The sequence below is a fragment of the Oncorhynchus gorbuscha genome, linkage group LG14 (genome assembly GCF_021184085.1).
Source record: "Oncorhynchus gorbuscha isolate QuinsamMale2020 ecotype Even-year linkage group LG14, OgorEven_v1.0, whole genome shotgun sequence".
NCBI lineage: Eukaryota > Metazoa > Chordata > Actinopteri > Salmoniformes > Salmonidae > Oncorhynchus > Oncorhynchus gorbuscha.
In genome coordinates, this window is record NC_060186.1 from 32,091,836 (window position 1) to 32,110,861 (window position 19,026).

At 45.7% G+C, this 19,026-nt stretch overlaps 1 protein-coding gene across 1 annotated transcript in view; it reads right to left on the bottom strand.

Moving 5' to 3' along the window:
- The window catches only part of LOC123994795 (beta-1,3-glucosyltransferase-like), a 119,547-nt gene that overhangs the window by 51,602 nt on the left and 48,919 nt on the right, over positions 1 to 19,026 (bottom strand). The window contains exon 4 of the mRNA XM_046297786.1: positions 11,872 to 11,981. Coding sequence (XP_046153742.1) covers positions 11,872 to 11,981 — 110 coding nt within the window. The remainder of the gene's footprint in view (positions 1 to 11,871; positions 11,982 to 19,026) is intronic.

Here is a 19,026-nt window from a genome sequence, read left to right on the forward strand (position 1 = left end):
ATTGGATTGTCTGACTGACCGACTGACTACCACCTTTTTGTATACGGTATTTCATTTGTTTGGATGTGATGTATACTGTGATTTGTGTAGTTAGTGGTAGTTGAGGACTTAATTAAGAGTTGATCCGCTTTAAGGTTCTGTGGTAAAGTAATTGTTATATTGATTGTATGTTTAATACTGGGTTTACGCTACACGGAACGAACGGACAAACATCGCGTGACAAAAGTCACTTGAGTTCACTGAACTCCTTTACCGGGCAGGACTCTTTTTAGGCCCGAGGTACAGGACATTTCTGGAGGAACCAGAACGCATTGTGATATTATTATATATGTGTGTAATCATTGTTGTTGCTAATACAACCCACGCAACAGAATATAATTGTTTTTGAAGTTCTTTTCAATGTTTTAAGGGTTTATGAAAAGTTTATTTCCATCCTGACTTTTACATACGTCCTTTGTATTGGTGTAGACTTGACGGACCAGATGGGACTCATTCCCACCCAAACTAAAAGGAGAAACTAATGTTTTCTCTGGTAGGCACAACCTACCTGGCACCCCTATAAATAATAACCTCAAGTCAAAACCGTTACATAAAAAATGGCACCCCAGATGGGACAGCTCAACATTGAGAACTAACCAAAGCAAATATTTTGTGTGGAATTAAAACAATGGATTCACCCCAAGATAATGTGCTCATCCATGTCATACCTGTCAATGGGAATACACAGGGCCATTCTGACCATCAAGCTGACAACGCAAATCATAATGTGAATGGAGATAATGGAGTTGCTTTGGGCCAGAGCCCTGGGAATCTGAATGCCCGGCCTGAGCCACAGGCCACAGGAGGTCTAACCAGTTACTCACTTATTGACATGGATCTGTGTGGAAGTACTGAGCTAGCCCTCCCTCTGACACCCAACCTTCCTCCATTGTCTGGTTTATCTCCAGAGGTTGTAGTCTTACAACTTCAAGGTGACATCCTTGATATTCGTCGGACTCAACAACATCTCCAAACTCTTATCCACCATAAATTCAAATGTCTGAGGGAAGAGCAACAACAGAGTGCCATGGAATTCAGAAACTCACTGAGCACTCTAACCCACACGCTGACAGAGCTCAGTGAGAGTGGAAGACGGGAAATGACTGGTGCCATGGACAGGCAGTTTGACTACCAACGAAACCAACTCACTGCCACTCTCCAATGGCGCCTGCAACATCACCACACTGAGGTCCTCAAGGACGTTAATTCTGTTTTTTCTCCCATGGTTAACACTGTAGACCACTTGCAGACAGAGCTCTCTAATTGTGTTAAAATGTTGGATGACGTGTCTGTGGACATGGCCTCCATTAGGCACAACTCCTTACACAGAGTTTCCCTGGTGTCCACTTCTGTTCAGACCACTGAGGGCCAAGCTGGCACCTCTGAACAGCCAAGACAAGGCAATGCTACAGTCACCACTGTCGATGGACTGGTTCGCTTGGGACAGCAGTTTGAGAAGGACAGAGAATGCCAACAGCAATATGACCAGAGAAAGAAACAGACACCCAAACAGTTGCCCAAGACAGACCATCAACAACAGCCAGAGTCTCCAGCCAAGACCTCTCTCATGTTCTGTTGGAGATGTAGCCAAAAGGGACATTCTTCAGCTAGATGTCCAAGACCGTATCAAGTAAACCCTTCCAGAAACCACAAATCACAACAGGCCAACACACCTAACTCTCTTCGCAGCAATGACCATCCTTCTCTGGGTGCTTTAACCAGAGCTGAAACCCCAAGAGTCACTGCCTACGCCCCCCCATCGACATCCCCTTCCTTTCAGTTAATACCGCACCAATCAGAAGCTAAAAAGTTACATGATTGGGGTTCAAATGTGGCACTCTTCTCTGCCGTTGCTCCGGTACCACTAACCCTTGATAATCCTTCTGACGATCTCCTTTTACAGGCTGTGAGAAGAGCTCAGCTGGAACAGCCAGAGGAGTTACGGCTGTTGGAACAGCTGCAGAATAATGCTGATGTATGTACTTCAAAGCTAGGACGCACCAGGCTCCTGAAGCACAAAATATTCCTTACACAGGAAATGCCGATCAAGCAAAAGCCATATCGTTTGTCCCCAGCGAAGCTAATCATCCAAAAGGGACTCATAAATGATATGTTAACCCAAGATATAATAGAACGTTCCTCCTCTCCCTGGGCTGCTCCTGTTGTCCTCATCCCAAAAAAGACTGGTGGTCTTAGATTTTGTGTGGACTATAGGAAGACCAACAATGTTTCCCAGACTGATGCCTATCCTCTTCCCACCATCCATGAGATCCTGGAGTCATTGTCTGGCGCTGTTGTGTTCACTACCCTTGACCTCAATAGTGGTTATTGGCAGGTTGAGATGGACCAGGAAAGCAAGGATAAGACTGCTTTTGTCTGTGCTGAGGGCTTGTTTTCCTTTAAGGTGATGCCCTTTGGATTAAAGAATGCCCCTGCCACTTTCCAAAGACTCATGGAGATTGCGTTAGGTGAGCTCAAAGGGAAGATCTGTTTCGTCTACCTGGACGATATAATTATCTACTCTCAGAACAGAGAAAGACACTTTCAAGATCTTCAAGCAGTGTTGGACAAGCTACGAGAAGCTGGTCTGACCTTGAATATGAAGAAGAGCAACTTCTGCCAAACCTCCCTGAAGTTCCTTGGCCATATTGTGTCTTTCGACGGCATTCATGTGGATTCTGAAAAGACAAAGGCTGTACAAGACTTCCCTGTGCCAACCACACTCAAGGCCCTTCAACGGTTCCTTGGTATGGCTGGATGGTACCATCGGTTTGTGTCGAACTTCTCCCAGGTGGCAGAACCCCTCAACGCGTTGAAGCGAAAAGGAGCGAAATTCCAATGGACGGCAGAGTGCCAGACCTCCTTTGAAACCCTGAAACGACATCTCGTCACACCTCCCATTTTAGGTCATCCCAACTTTGATTGCCCTTTTGTTGTTTACACTGATGCAAGTGATGTTGGACTTGGTGCTGTCCTAGTCCAACAGACTGGACTTGGCACTGAAGAAGTGCTAGCATTCGCCAGTCGGACATTGAATGGAGCAGAACGGAACTACTCCACAACAGAGCAAGAGTGCCTTGCAGTGGTCTGGGCTTTGGAAAAGTGGAGGTACTACTTGGAGGGAAGACACTTCACTGTGGTCACTGACCATTCCTCCCTTGTGTGGGTGTTCAAGACCAACAAACCAAGCACCAGACTCATAAGATGGGCTCTACGGTTGCAAGAGTTCACATTTGCAGTGGAATACAGGAAAGGAAAATACAACACTGTTCCAGATGCCTTGTCCAGAGCTCCTACTTGTGATAACGGTGGCCCTGATCTTACATGTGCTACTGTCCTGTCAAGCAGTCGAGACTCGCCCAAAACAGACTTTCCCATCTCTGATGAGGCAATATGGAAAGCTCAACAGGATGATCCAGAAGTACAGGCTTTGTACCAGACTATCCTGGAAGATGGAGAAAAGATGGTCAATCCTACCACAAAGCTGACCATCATTGAAGATAAAGTCTACCGAGTCGTACAACTACCTCACAGAACACTCTACCAAATGTACATACCGGACACTCTACGCCTACAACTGCTTCAATATTTCCATGAAGACCCATTAGCTGGTCATTTGGGCAGGTTCAAAACCTACAAGCGGTTGCAAGCGTTACTCTACTGGCCACATCTGAGCATGGATGTGAAGTCACACATCCGAAATTGTCAGGTTTGTCAAATGTACAAACCAGAAGGTAGAAAGCCTGCTGGCAAGTTGCAGCAAACGGTGGTTACCCGACCTTGGGAAATGTTAGGAGTGGATTTGATGGGTCCATTTCCTAGAAGCTCCAATCAGAATGTGTACATACTTGTTTTTGTTGATTACTATTCAAAGTGGGTGGAACTCTTTTCCCTGCGTCAGGCCACAGCAAGGACCGTCTCTAGCATCCTTACGAAAGAGATCCTGACTCGCTGGGGAGTGCCTGATTACATCCTGTCTGATCGAGGTTCCCAATTTGTCTCTGATCTCTTTGAGGAGACCTGCCAAAGATGGAACCTGAGGCAGAAGTTGACCACGGCCTATCACCCACAGACCAATCTCACTGAGAGAGTAAATCGAACCTTGAAGACAATGATTGCTTCCTATGTAGGGACCCAGCACAAACACTGGGACAAGCACCTTCATGAGTTTCGATTTGCCCTGAATTCTGCTGTGCAAGAGTCCACTGGAGTCACACCTGCAGAGCTGTACCTAAGTCGTCCTCTCCGAGGACCCTTGGATATGGTGCTACAGCCCCAGCAGCTTACTCCAGACGCTGCTTGCTATGACCAGGTAGGCCATCTCCATGACTTGAGAGCTCTTGTCTCAAAGAACATGATCCAGGCTCGACTCAAGCAGAAGAGAAATTATGATAAGAACAGACGAGACATGCAGTTCCAGCTTCGTGATCGGGTGTGGCTTCGCTCTCATCCTTACTCGAAAGCTGAACAATTCTTCTCGGCCAAGCTCGCTCCTAAATGGCAAGGACCATATAGGATTGTGGAGCAGATGGGCCCTTTGAACTACCGAGTGGTGAACGAGGACACAGGTGAAGATATGCGCATCGTCCATGTCTCACGCCTTAAGGCCTGTTACCCCTCGGCTGAGGAATTGGAGGCGATTGAGCGCCGCAAGGTCCTGGATATCTTTGAAGAGGATAGTGAGGATACTTTTCTCGGATTCCCAGACCCAGAAGTCTCGCACCTTAAGGCCTGTGACTCCTCAGCTGAGGAGCGTGAGCTCCAAAAAGTAATGAATCCTTTTGTAGAGGAAAGTGATGAGGAGACCTTTCTCGGTTTCCCCCGACCAAGATGTGCCTTCCAGGGCAATGGTCGGCTTTTTCCAGGGGAGGGGGTGTGTGACGGCCCTGAATTTTTCTGAACCGTCTCAGTGCAGCTCCTTCCAATAGGGCGCTTTCCCTTTAATTCCCAATTAAATAGCCAGTATCAGCTGCGCAAAAAAGGGGGGGTTGTGATGGAGACGTGCATGAGGATGTGTTCAACCGTCAGTTCCCGAAGCTTCTCTATTCCGTTGTTTTGTTGCCGTTAAACGTGTGTTTTGTAGCCTAAGAGAGTTTACCCAGGATCGGATCCACTCTTTGCGTCCCTGGACTACACCTCTCCGTTCTTCGTGGCCTTTCTCCGCTGGAGATCTATTGGCGGATTGGATTGTCTGACTGACCGACTGACTACCACCTTTTTGTATACGGTATTTCATTTGTTTGGATGTGATGTATACTGTGATTTGTGTAGTTAGTGGTAGTTGAGGACTTAATTAAGAGTTGATCCGCTTTAAGGTTCTGTGGTAAAGTAATTGTTATATTGATTGTATGTTTAATACTGGGTTTACGCTACACGGAACGAACGGACAAACATCGCGTGACAAAAGTCACTTGAGTTCACTGAACTCCTTTACCGGGCAGGACTCTTTTTAGGCCCGAGGTACAGGACATTTCTGGAGGAACCAGAACGCATTGTGATATTATTATATATGTGTGTAATCATTGTTGTTGCTAATACAACCCACGCAACAGAATATAATTGTTTTTGAAGTTCTTTTCAATGTTTTAAGGGTTTATGAAAAGTTTATTTCCATCCTGACTTTTACATACGTCCTTTGTATTGGTGTAGACTTGACGGACCAGATGGGACTCATTCCCACCCAAACTAAAAGGAGAAACTAATGTTTTCTCTGGTAGGCACAACCTACCTGGCACCCCTATAAATAATAACCTCAAGTCAAAACCGTTACAACACGATATCATCCATTACGATAAGTAGCATATATAGAAAAATGTGAATTTTGAAATAAAATAAAGTTTGCTAATATGGGTGATTGTTTATTGGACAATTGATGGCTACAATCATCAAACTACTAGTAGTAGTTTAAAGGATCATGTTAGAAAACGGTGGAGCACATTAATGCTATGAACTTATCACTCTTTTTATCGCATCAATTTAGGCAATTTATCACAATATGGATTTTTGTCCATATCACCCAGCTTTACTAAGTACCTACACAATGGCTATTCTAAAACAAACAAACAAACTGTGTGTAGCCTAATGGTACTGCCCTATGCACTGCTCAAAAAATTGCTTTTGGAGATGAAAACACAAACTTGGTTTCAATCAAACCTTCTCTGATTCTGAGTTGAAGGGCATGTGAGGTAAATCAGTAGTGGCCTGAGGTAGTCTCACACAGAGAGGAAAACAAGGGTTCATGACTGCACCACTCCAAACAGCAGACTGGAGACCAAGGGGGACCATGCTGCTCACAGACACACAGCCTCTCTCCAGATTGATTTAAATACTCATGCTACTCAACAGCAATGTCCCACAAACACCTACCATCCCACCATCATAGTACTGGACTGTAACTCATTAACCCTAGTCTGTGTCCAGTGTGTTAGCCATATTAGTCAGCCGGGGGTTTGCCAGCAGCTCAGTCAAGCCCCATATACACACCAACAACATAACGAGGGTCATAATGGTATGTTCACCCATCTAAACTTGACTTTCAACTCACCTGAGGTAGTAAGAAATAAGTCAGTTCAAACACCAGGCAGGCGGCAAGGACAAAAAGCCATGGCTTTACGCCACTTCTAAAAAAAACGATTGCCAGATTTGAGTGGCATGAGGAAGCAGAGTTTTGGTGATGGCCACTGTGTGTGTGCAGACTCATAATCAGCAGCAGACTATTTTCATTGAACCCCCCTTTGTTTTTACACCGTTGCTACTCACTGTTTATTATCTATGCATAGTCACTTCACCCCTACCTACATGTACAAATTACCTCAATTAACTCAACTAACCTGTACACCCGCACATTGACTCAGTACCGGTACCCCCTGTATATAGCCTTGTTATTGTTATTTTAGTGTTTCTTTTTTTAAAGCTTTTTTTTTTTAAACTGCACCGTTGGCTAGGGGTTTTTGTAAGTAAGCATTTCACGGGAAGGTCTCTACACCTGTTGTATTTGGTGCATGTGACAAATTATTTTATTTGAGCAGGGAGAGAGAGATCGAGAGAGACAGAAACAGAGCATGATGTGGTTGTGGAGAGTGTGGACATGGAGCAGAGCAGAGGAATGGGAGGCTGATTGAGAGGTGACTCAGGGTCAGAGAGACACAGCCATCACAGAGACACAGTATGCTTTAATCGGAGTAGACTAGGTGGGGTGTGTGTGGCAAGGGTGGGGGAGCTTGTTCCCAAGACTCCAAAACAGCCACAGCCTCCTTACTCATACAAATCTAACTTTATTTGCCACATGCGTCGAATACAAAGTGTAGATATTACCGTGAAATGCTTACTTACAAGCCCTTAACCAACGGTGCAGTTCAAGAAGAAGAAAATATTTACCAAGTAGGCTGAAATTAGAAGTAATAACAAAAAGTAACACAATAAGAATAACGAGGCTATATACAGGGGGCACCGGTACAGAGTCAGAGTGCAGGGGTAGAGGCTAGCTGAGGTAATCTGTACATGTAGGTGGGGGCAAAGTGACTATGCATAGGTAACAAACTAACAGCGAGTAGCAGCAGTGTACAAGAGGGGGAAAGGTAGCGGGGGGGGCTTTCCTCTGACAACGCCTCCTGGATAGCAGGAAGCTTGGCCCCAGTGATGTACTGTGCCCTCTGTAGCGCCTTACGGTCAGATGCCGAGCAGTTGCCATACGGGGTGGTGATGCAACCGGTCAGGATGCTCACGATGGAGCAGCTGTAGAACCTTTTGAGGATCTGGGGGCCCATGTCAAATCTTTTCAGTCTCCCGAGGTGGAATAGGTTTTGTTGTGCCCTCTTCACGACTGTCTTGGTACATTTGGACCATGATAGTTTGTTGGTGATATGGACACCAAGGAACTTGAAACTCCCGACCCATTCCACTACAACCCCGTTGATGTTAATGGGGGCCTGTTCGGACTACCTTTTCCTGTAGTCCACGATCAGCTCCTTTGTCTTGCTCACATTGAGGGAAAGGTTGTTGTCCTGGTACCACACTGCCAGTTCTCTGACCTCCTCCCTATAGGCCGTCTCATTGTTGTCGGTGACCAGGCCTATCAATGTTGTGTCGTCAGCAAACTTAATGATGGTGTTGGAGTCGTGTTTGGCCACGCAGTCGTGGGTGAACGGGGAGTACAGGAAGGGACTAAGCACACACCCCTGAGGGGCCCCAGTGTTCAAGATCAGCGTGGCAGATGTGTTGTTGCCGACTCTTACCACCTGGGGGCGGCCCGTCAGGAAGTCCAGGATCCAGTTGTAGAGGGAGGTGTTTAGTCCCAGAATCCTTAGCTTAGTGATGAGCTTCGTGGGCACTATGGTGTTGAACGCTGAGCTGTAGTCGATGTACTGCATTCTCACATAGGTGTTCCCTTTGTCCAGGTAAGGGCAGTGTGGAGTGCAATTGAGAATGTGTCTTCTGTGGATCTGTTGGGGCGGTATGCGAATTGGAGTGGGTCTATGGTGTCCGGGAGGATGCTGTTGATGTGAGCCATGACCAGCCTTTCGAAGCACTTCATGGCTACCGACGTGAGTGCCATGGGGCGGTAATCATTTAGGCAGGTTACCTTCGCTTCCTTGGGCACAGTGACTATGGTGGTCTGCTTGAAACATGTAGGTATTACATACTCTGTCAGGGAGAGTTTGAAAATGTCAGTGAAGACACTTGACAGTTGGTCCGTGCATGCTTTAGGTACACGTCCTGGTAATCCATCTGGCTCAGCAGCTTTGTGAATGTTGACCTGTTTAAAGGCTTTGTTCACATTGGCTACCGAGAGCATTATCACACAGTCATCCAGAACAGCTGGTGCTCTCGTGCATGCTTCAGTGTTGCTTTCTTCGAAGCGAGCATAAAAGGCATTTAGCTTGTCTGGTAGGCACGCGTCACTGGGCAGCTCGCGTCTGGGTTTCCCTTTGTAGTCCGTAATAGTTTTCAAGCCCTGCCACATCCGAAGAGGGTCAGGGCCAGTGTAGTAGGACTCAATCTTAATCCTGTATTGATGCTTTGCTTGTTTGATGGTTCGTCTGAGGGCATAGCGGGATATCTTATAAGTGTCGGATTCCGCTCCTTGAAAGTGGCAGCTCTAGCCTTTATCTTGATGCAGATGTTTCCTGTAATCTATGGCTTCTGGTTGGGATATGTACGTACAGTCACTGTGGGGACGACATCGTCGATGCACTTATTGATGAAGCCAATGACTGAGGTGGTGTATTCCTCAATGCCATTGGATGAATTCCGGAAGATTTTCCAGTCTGTGCTAGCATAACAGTTCTGTAGTGTAGCATCCGCGTCATCTAACCAGTTCCGTACTTCCTGCTCGTAAGCAGGAATCAGGAGGATAGAACTGTGGTCAGATTTTCCCAATGGAGGGCGGGGGAGAGCTTTGTATGCATCTCTGTGTGTGTGGAGTAAATGTGGTCTTGGAGTTTTTTCCCCCTGGTTGCACATGCAACATGCTGGTAAAAATTTGGTAAAACTGATATAAGTTTTTCTGCATTAAAGTCCCCGGCCACTAGGAGCGCCACTTCTGGGTGTCAGCTTTGCTTTGTGGTGGTAAATAGACGGCTACGAATAATACAAATGAGAACTCTCTTGGTAGATGGTGTGGTCTACAACTTATCATAAGGTACTCTTCATCAGGCGACCAATACCTCGAGACTTCTTAAATATTAGACATCAGGCACCAGCTGTTATTGACAAAAAGACACACACCCCCACCCCTCATCTTACCAGAAGTAGCGTCTCTGTTCTGCCGGTGCATAGAAAATCCCGCCAGCTCTATATTGTCTGTTTCTTCATTCAGCCACGTCTCAGTGAAACATAGGATGTTACAGTTTTTAATGTCCCTTTGGTAGGATAATCTTAATAATAGGCCATCAATTTACTTTTCTAACGATTGCACGTTAGCAAGGAGAATGGAAGGCATTGGGAGTTTACTCGCTCGCCTCCGGCTTCTCAGAAGGATCTCCGATCTTCGTCCCCTTTTCCGGCATCTTTTCATCACGCAAAAGGCATGGATCTGGACCTGTTCCAGTGAAAGCAGGATATCCTTCTCGTCGGACTCAGAAAAAGTTTCTTCCAGTCCACGGTGAGTAATCGTTTTTCTGATGTCCAGAAGTTATTTTTGGTCACAAGTGACGGTAGCAGCAACATAATGCACACAATAAGTAAAAAAAAAAAAAATCACAATTGGTTGGGAGAATGTAAAACGTCAGCCATGTTCTTTGGTGCCATGATATGCACGCACACACAAACAAAAACTGCGAGGTCCTGCAAGTGACTGTCTTACACACAGCCACTTTTTATAGAAATATACAGCTGAATAAGTTTGACTATACACCGAGTATATCAAACATTAGGAACTCCTTCCTAATATTGAGTTGCCCCCCCTTCCCCTCAGAACAGCCTCAATTCGTCAGGGCCTGGACTCTACAAGGTGTCAAAAGTGTTACACAGGGATGCTGTCCCATATTGACTCCAATGCTTCCCACAGTTATGTCAAACTGTCTGGATATCCTTTGGGTGGTAGACCATTCTTGATACACACGGGAAACTGTTGAGTGTGAAACATCCAGCAGCATTGCAGTTCTTGACACAAACCGGTGCGCCTTGCACCTATTACCATACCCCATTCAAAAGGCACTTAAATCTTTTGTCCTGCCCATACATCCTCTACACACATACACAATCCATGTCTCAAATGTCAATTTAAGGCTTAAAAATCCTTCTTTAACCTCTCTTCCCCTGAAGTGGAAGTGGATTTAACAAGTGACATCAATACAATATGATGCAGTCTGTTTAACAAAGACAACCATGGTGATGTATTTCATTGCATTACACTACTGGATAACACACTATGCTACCAGTACCTAGTTTTCTCTACCGTTCAGATGGGGCTGCGATCTGAGACAATGGTCGTTTCCTTCATATCAAAAGCAATACTGACACCATGTGGCAACGAGCATGGACTGCACTGGTGCCTCGGTTAATTGATGCTGATTAAGTGTATTGTGAAAAGACATATCATTTATTTCCTTGGTTGACTGCAGTATCGATACAGAACTGAAACTCTGCTTGTTAATTAGGTTGTATAACACCGTGTTAAAGGAACAATCTGCAGTCAAACAACAACAAAGCAACCACCCCATCACTGTTTGGTAAACAGCTGAGGGATGGGGCTGGAGAAATGTAACCACTCTCAATGGTTCTATTTAATGAATTTAAAAGTCTAGCTATCTCGCTCACAAACCCGCACTGCTATTTGATCTTGCATCCTCTGTCTCGCAAACACAGCTGACCACCTTCTTGAAATACTTCAGGCAGAGGCGTCAGCGAAAAGCAATTCAATGGCACGGATGGTGGTATTTAAACGTAAAGAGTTGAACTTGACTCGGTTACACTAAGCTGATGGTTTTCCACTCTAATTATTCCAAAAGAGTAACAGATATGACGGCTGTATGCTCCACAGGGAGCGTAGAGGAATAAGTAGGGAAGTAACAGCCATGAGCCATAGAGAAGATGGTTGAAGTTAAGGGATGCTGTTGTTTTTCGAAAAACCTGTGTGTGTATATATTACTATCCTTGTGGGTCCTGGAAATCCACAAAAGTCCCCACAAGGGTAGTAAAACAAGGAATTCTCCATCGTGGGGACAATGAGGACAAAGGCTATTTTAGGCATAGAGGTTAGGTTTAGGGTTCCAATTAGGGTTAGAATTAGGGTTAGGGGTTAGGGAAAATGGAAAGGAAGTCAATTGTAGTTCACCAAAAGGATAGTAAATCATTTGCTGTGTTTGTTTCTTTAAGTGGTGCTGGTGGTACCTGTGTGAGGCTCTGAGTCTGTTGTAACAGGTCTGCTCGCTGTCTCTCTGCCCAACTCATGTGGAATGAGTTACTCTGGCTCTGGATCACAAATACTATCTCTCGCAGGTCTGCAACACACAGACAGCACAGGAACAGATCAGAGAGACAGACACACACATCAGGTTAGAAAACACAGCACAGGATGTGAAGTAGTGCCACACCAACACAACACATTCCCTTTCTAAAGATATTCTAGGGATAATTAACAGCTCTCTTAAATTCCCACACAAACACTACCTTACTCTGACCTCCATTGTAGACAATCACCATCCCATGAATAAAAGTTTCATTTGGCCCGAGTGACAAAGTCCATGAATGTCACACACACACACACACACACACACACACACACACACACACACACACACACACACACACACACACACACACACACACACACACACACACACACACACACACACACACACACACACACACACACACACACACACACACACACACACAAAATGATGATCAGTCAGATGGGGTTGGCTAATGCAGTGACAAAACTCAATAGATAGCTGAATCAGCCTAAAGCCCAGCTGTCCACTGTGTGTGGCAGAGGCAAGATGGGCAGCCTAGTAAATATTATTGAGTATCTCCAGTGTGTAACGAGCCCGAGGTTAACGGGGAGCCCGTTGTAGCCGCTCGACAATATCTCTTTAACGGCCTCTATTGCTCTTTAGAGAAGTGGGCCGCCTTGGCGTGCGACACGTTTACATATCATTATTGTGACCTTTATACGGCCCGTATTACAGGCCCCGCTAATGCAGTCGGGCTTCATGTGGAATCCATTTACAGAATAGTAATGATGGGATGGGGGCTTTCCCTGTGTGACGAATCACATCGGTGGCAATGGGAACGACTGTAAACTACATAAGCTCTCGGTCTCTCTCGCTTGCCAACGGAATAACAACCTGGCTAAAGGTTTAATGGAGTGAAGAATGTGTGCAATTTTCACCCATCATACTGTTCAATGGAATTACACCCAACGACCCTCATCCAATCCCCTAAGCTGTCTTTGACAAGTTTGTGATGACTGAAAACACAAGTTGTCTCACACATTGGGAAAGCAGGCCACATCCAGCTGCTGTACTGACTGACTGGATGGATGGAACATGGAATTTCAAACCAAAACCCTTGATGAGATTGTTAGATCATTGCCCTTACCAGGATATAAATCAGCAACCTTCTGGATAGTAGTCTGCCTCTCTAACCTCTTGAACAGGTCTCTGAATCTCTGGCCCCATGGCTACTGATGTCAGCCTATAAACACAGAATATGTCTATGGTGCTGCCCCAATAGGGCAGCAAGCCACATCCAGGTGTAGACACTAGAGACTATTACGGAGTCGGCTTGGCCAGGTGTACTGATTGACTGCTTAGAGAGGTAGCAGGTGGCACTGGTGCTCCCAACATAAAAAAGTTAGGAGCACCTAAAATAATGATTTTTTTATTGATTGAGATGCAGCCTATATTGGGCCTATATGTAGGGATGAGTCGTCATTCAGGGAAGGTGGGGCAAATCCACATGGTTTGGTTTCAATATTTCAAAACCAAAGGGTAGGTGCAGGTAGTCAATAGACTGGTTTTGGTTAAATTGTGAGTTTATTAAATGGATCAAATTTGGAGCGGCAGTTTATATTTCCTGTGAGAGCGAAGTGGTTTTTAGCAGAGTGGTTAGAAAGGACGTGGAGGGCCAGAGCGGTGATGAGCAGGGTTTCCAATAGCTCCATCACATGCTCTGGTTCTGGTCAAACAAACACGGCAGACAGGTTGGACATTTTAATTAGCCGCTTAAGTATTTGCACAGAATGTGGTCATAAAGATATCCGGTGGGGAGGTTTGTATTTATGTCAAGCTTTTTTAACAAACATTAACATGGGGGGTTTTAAACACAAACAAGTCATGGAAGCCAGTGACAGGTCTGGCTAATGGTGGTGGCAGAGGCACACGGGGAGGGAGAGGGGAAGGAGAAAGAGCTGATCTGAGTAGACTGGATGACACTTGAACCCATTCCCACACAGGGCCTGAGAAATCAGCAGGGGGTAAACACTGGATCGGTGTCTTTTTAACGTTAGTGTGCGTGTTGCTCCGAGTGTGCAGCTTCTCTCTCCACCCTGGTTCACCACACCCCATCACAGAATCCCAATAGATCAAGAGGCTTTTTTCCCCCTTTCTCCTATATACGCACACACACCGCCCTCCTCTGAAAGACCAACTTAGAGACAATCTGTCTCTCATACCTTCACACCACCTCTAAAAGCCCTTCTCCTGAGTCTGCTTAGTGTGTGTGCTGTCTGTTTGACTCTGCGCCTGTGTGTGGTGTCTGTTTGACTCTGCGCCTGTTTGTGTGTGTGTGTGTGTGTGTGTGTGTGTGTGTGTGTGTGTGTGTGTGTGTGTGTGTGTGTGTGTGTGTGTGTGTGTGTGTGTGTGTGTGTGTGTGTGTGTGTGTGTGTGTGTGTGTGTGTGTGTGTGTGTGTGTACACATGCTGGTGTAATGTATTCTAAAGCCCTAGATGCCATTCCACAACGGCTTAGCCTTCTGATACTGCAGCGAACAGCAATAATACAACAGCTGCCTGTGACTAGTGTGAGGATCAGATAAGCTGCGTGCCAATCTCTCATTGTGTAGATAATACGTCCCCCCGTGACAAAGCAGAGGAGAAACCGGGGGTTAAAAAGAAACTAATTAAGAGTGAATTCACCATTCCGGGCGCCATACTAATGGGTTTCGATTAATCATCAAACAACGGAGAGAAAGTGAGCGTCCCAAATTGCATCCTATTCCCTACATAGTGCACTACTGTAGACCAGAGCTCTACAGGCCCTGTTCAAAAGCTGTGCACTATGTAGGGAATATGATGCCATTTGGGACACACAGGATGAGAGGAAAGGATACATCCTAGTACAGTCTCCCCTTCTAACCTAATCTCCATCAGACCTTGTCCTCGCGTCCTATCCCTTTAGTCGCAAATGCTTTTCCACGTTCTTCTTCTAATGCCCCGACAGCCACAGCAGGCAGGCCCAGGGGAAGTGAGTGATCAATACATTTATTGAATTACGGCTGATTTGTTGATTTGAAATGGCGGCTCCCATGCCAAAGACATCGCAAAGCACAGAGAGATGCCTCTCAATGACAAACGGAAGTGGATTTTGCCGCTCTGTTCTGTGATGGATTTTGGCTGAGAGGGTTGTGCAGTGATGCTTAAGGGGAAAGAAGGTGGCTAGGGAGATAGCGGTGTCCCTTGGCACTGGTCATGCCGTCACATGGACAATCACGGACAGAAACACAAATGCTTGCACGGACGCACGCAAACGGACAGACGTGCAGGCAGGCGCACACACACACACACACACACACACACACACACACACACACACACACACACACACACACACACACACACACACACACAGAGAGAGAGAGTTATTAACCTCACACCATCAACAGATTATTTATTTTACCAGGTCTTTGTCTGATCACAGAGCTGGCAAGCATATGAGTCTGCAATTTGTTTATCTCTTCTTCCTCTCACTCTGTATTCCATGGGGCAGGCAGTCCATCGATAAAAATGACAGTATCTGCCCTCAGATATATTGCCTGGAATGAGACATGAGAGAGCTCTCCATTCTTATACTATTTCTCATCACATGGAGCCAGCCTTCCTACACTATCATCTCTGCTCAATGGCAAAAACACACTCACCCTCTCTCCTCACCGAAGGCACTGGAGTGTGTCGGAGTTGATATTTGTGTGAGTGAGAGAGAAATAGAAAGAGATAGAAAGAAGAAGACAGAAAGCAAACCCAAGTGTGTTTGTGGTGATGATCAGTGGACTTTACACAAGATCAGATAATGCGGAGGGACAGGATGGCAGGGGGTGAGGGGACAGGGGAGCATGAGGGTAGAGAGGGAGGGTGGCAGAAGGTACAGGGGAAGAGAAGTGCGTTCCCCCCTGGGATATCCTGCAGCGCCTATCATCCCCATCAGTGTCACGGAGCAGAGAAGGTGTGAGATCCACTACAGCTCACTGGCATTTAACCCTTTCACACAGCTCTGGGCCCGACACCCCCCCACCACTGTTAAACACACACACAGCAGCACACCTGGGGGAAAAAAGAAAAAAGGGATGAAATAGTATGGCTAACTGTGTTACAGCTATCGCGGTTTGGCCTGCCAGAAAATTGTGACTGCAAAAAGCATAGACAATACAGAGAACGGGAAAGATCAAGGTAGGTCAATCGTGCAATTTCAATTACAGCGATTTCTTTGACAAATTAAAATCGGCTTCTGTTGAGAAAGACTGAGATCTACTGCCACCGGTGAGGCCATTAGCGTGTTGTGAACAAAGATTGTGTCATTACAGATGCAGAGCTGTCTATTGTAGCAATCAGTGCAGAGAGATGTCAATAGCTCATTTCCATAAGCGGCGGGACCAGCGTCCTCACTGCCGATGCTGATTGGGTCTGTGTAGGAAGCTTCCACGCTCCGATGGCTCGCATCATTGGGCTCCCCCAGACAAGACACTTTGGAATTATCCATCTCTCAATAAAAACTAACTTCATGTTTCTCTCCCTCTTGCTAGGGATCCAATTGGGAGCTCCTAGGAGATGGGGCACACAGGAGAGCATTGAGCTGCTCAAGCGTGTCCATTATGCCAGATAGCACCACAATCAAGGTACACATTCAATATGGCCATCTTTCAGGCCCAGTGAGGGTTCGATTCAGTCGGATGGAGAGAATTTATATTCTACCGAGGGGCGTTTTGGCAGGCCACCAGCCCATGTGTCATATAGCAAGTGCAAACGATTTCCTCTCATACTGAGTTTTAATTGCCTGGTGCAGGGATCAATAGAAGCACAGTGTGTTTAACTTTCAGCTTACAGCGGGAAAGGTCAGTGTCATAAATATCTCTCCGTGATTTGGAGAGGGGGAGATGGGGAGCTAGGGGACAGAGAGAAATAGAGAATGACCTTATTACCACTCTCAGAAAGAGAGCAGGCCAGACTCAACACCTGAAGTTCGGAGAGGGGTATGTACGCCTACTTTAATCACACTCATTATAAATGCTGCAGTCCAGGTCTCCGTGGAAAACTCAGCAAATGAGTGTTGAAGGCAGCCTTAAACCCCCTACTTTGCATTAATAATTAAGGACCCAGAGGCTATTTAGTTTTAACAGATTCCAAATCCTCACTCCCATCTGCTTGTAAACCTCAACGCCTTTTAAGAGTACTGTGGATGAAGTCAACATCATCATCACCACTTAGTACCGACACAGCGTGCTTCTGTATTTTTTTTTAGAGAGCGAGTGAGTGAGTGAGAGAGAAACTAGTGTGGGATATTGTTTTTAATATTTTATGTTTGGTGGGAGTAATCGGTGCTGTCTTGATCACAGAAATAAGATGAGGTCAGGAGAAAAACGGAAGGCAAACCGAGTTGGAAGACAAGAGGCGAGATTTGCTTTGTATGATTTTTTCTCTCCAGAGGCACACACACAGCCGAGCACTTTTGACAAGTACTCCCACAGTGGCCCTGATGTTTAGTGTGTTGAAACATGTTAGACTATCATAAGCTGCTACATATTTTAGAGGAGAGCTTTTGGCTACAGTATGGTTTCTGTCAGCAACTTGTGAGCAGGCCTCCTAGGAGGACACAATGGAGGAGATCTCTAATCATGGGCTGGCTCCCTGCCAATACAGTCGCATGTACAGTGGGGCAAAAAAGTATTTAGTCAGCCACCAATTGTGCAAGTTCTCCCACTTAAAAAGATGAGAGGCCTGTAATTTATCATAGGTACACTTCAACTATGACAGACAAAATTAGAAAAAGAAATCCAGAAAATCACATTGTAGGATAGTTAATAAATGTATTTGCAAATTATGGTAGAAAAATAAGTATTTGGTCACCTACAAACAAGCAAAATGTCTGGCTCTCACAGACCTGTAACTTATTCTTTAAGAGGCTCCTCTGTCCTCCACTCGTTACCTGTATTAATAGCACCTGTTTGAACTTGTTATCAGGATAAAAGACACCTGTCCACAACCTCAAACAGTCACACTCCAAACTCCACTATGGCCAAGACCAAAGAGCTGTCAAAGGACACCAGAATCAAAATTGTAGACCTGCACCAGGCTGGGAAGACTGAATCTGCAATTGGTAAGCAGCTTGGTTTGAAGAAATCAACTGTTGGGGAGCAATTATTAGGAAATGAAAGAGATACAAGACCACTGATAATCTCCCTCGATCTGCGGCTCCACGCAAGATCTCACCCCATGGGGTAAAAATGATCACAAGAACGGTGAGCAAAAATCCCAGAAACACACAGGGGGACCTAGTGAATTACCTGCAGGGAGCTGGGACCAAAGTAACAAAGCCTACCATCAGTAACACACTACGCCGCCAGGGACTCAAATCCTGCAGTGCCAGACGTGTCCCCCTGCTTGTGTCCAGGCCCATCTGAAGTTTGCTAGAGAGCATTTTGATGATCCAGAAGAAGATTGGGAGAATGTCATATGGTCAGATGAAACCAAAATATAACTTGGTAAAAACTCAACTCGTTGTGTTTGGAGGACAAAGAATGCTGAGTTGCATCCAAATAACATCATACCTACTGTGAAGCATGGGGGTGGAAACATCATGCTTTGGGGCTGTTTTTATGCAAAGGGACCAGAACGACTGATCCGTGTAAAGGAAAGAATGAATGGGGCCATATATCGTGAGATTTTGAGTGAAAACCTCCTTCCATCAGCAAGGGCATTGAAGATGAAACATGGCTGGGTCTTTCAGCATGACAATGATCCCAAACACACCGACCAGGCAACAAAGGAGTGGCTTCGTAAGAAGCATTTCAAGGTCCTGGAGTGGCCTAGCCAGTCTCCAGATCGCAACCCCATAGAAAATCTTTGAAAGTCTGTGTTGTCCAGCAACAGCCCCAAAACATCACTGCTCTAGAGGAGATCTGCATGGAGGAATGGGCCAAAATACCAGCAACAGTGTGTGAAGACTTACAGAAAACGTTTGACCTGTGTTTTTTATCTTTTATTTTTTTTAAACCTTTTTTTAACCAGGTAGGCTAGTTGAGAACAGGTTCTCATTTGCAACTGCGACCTGG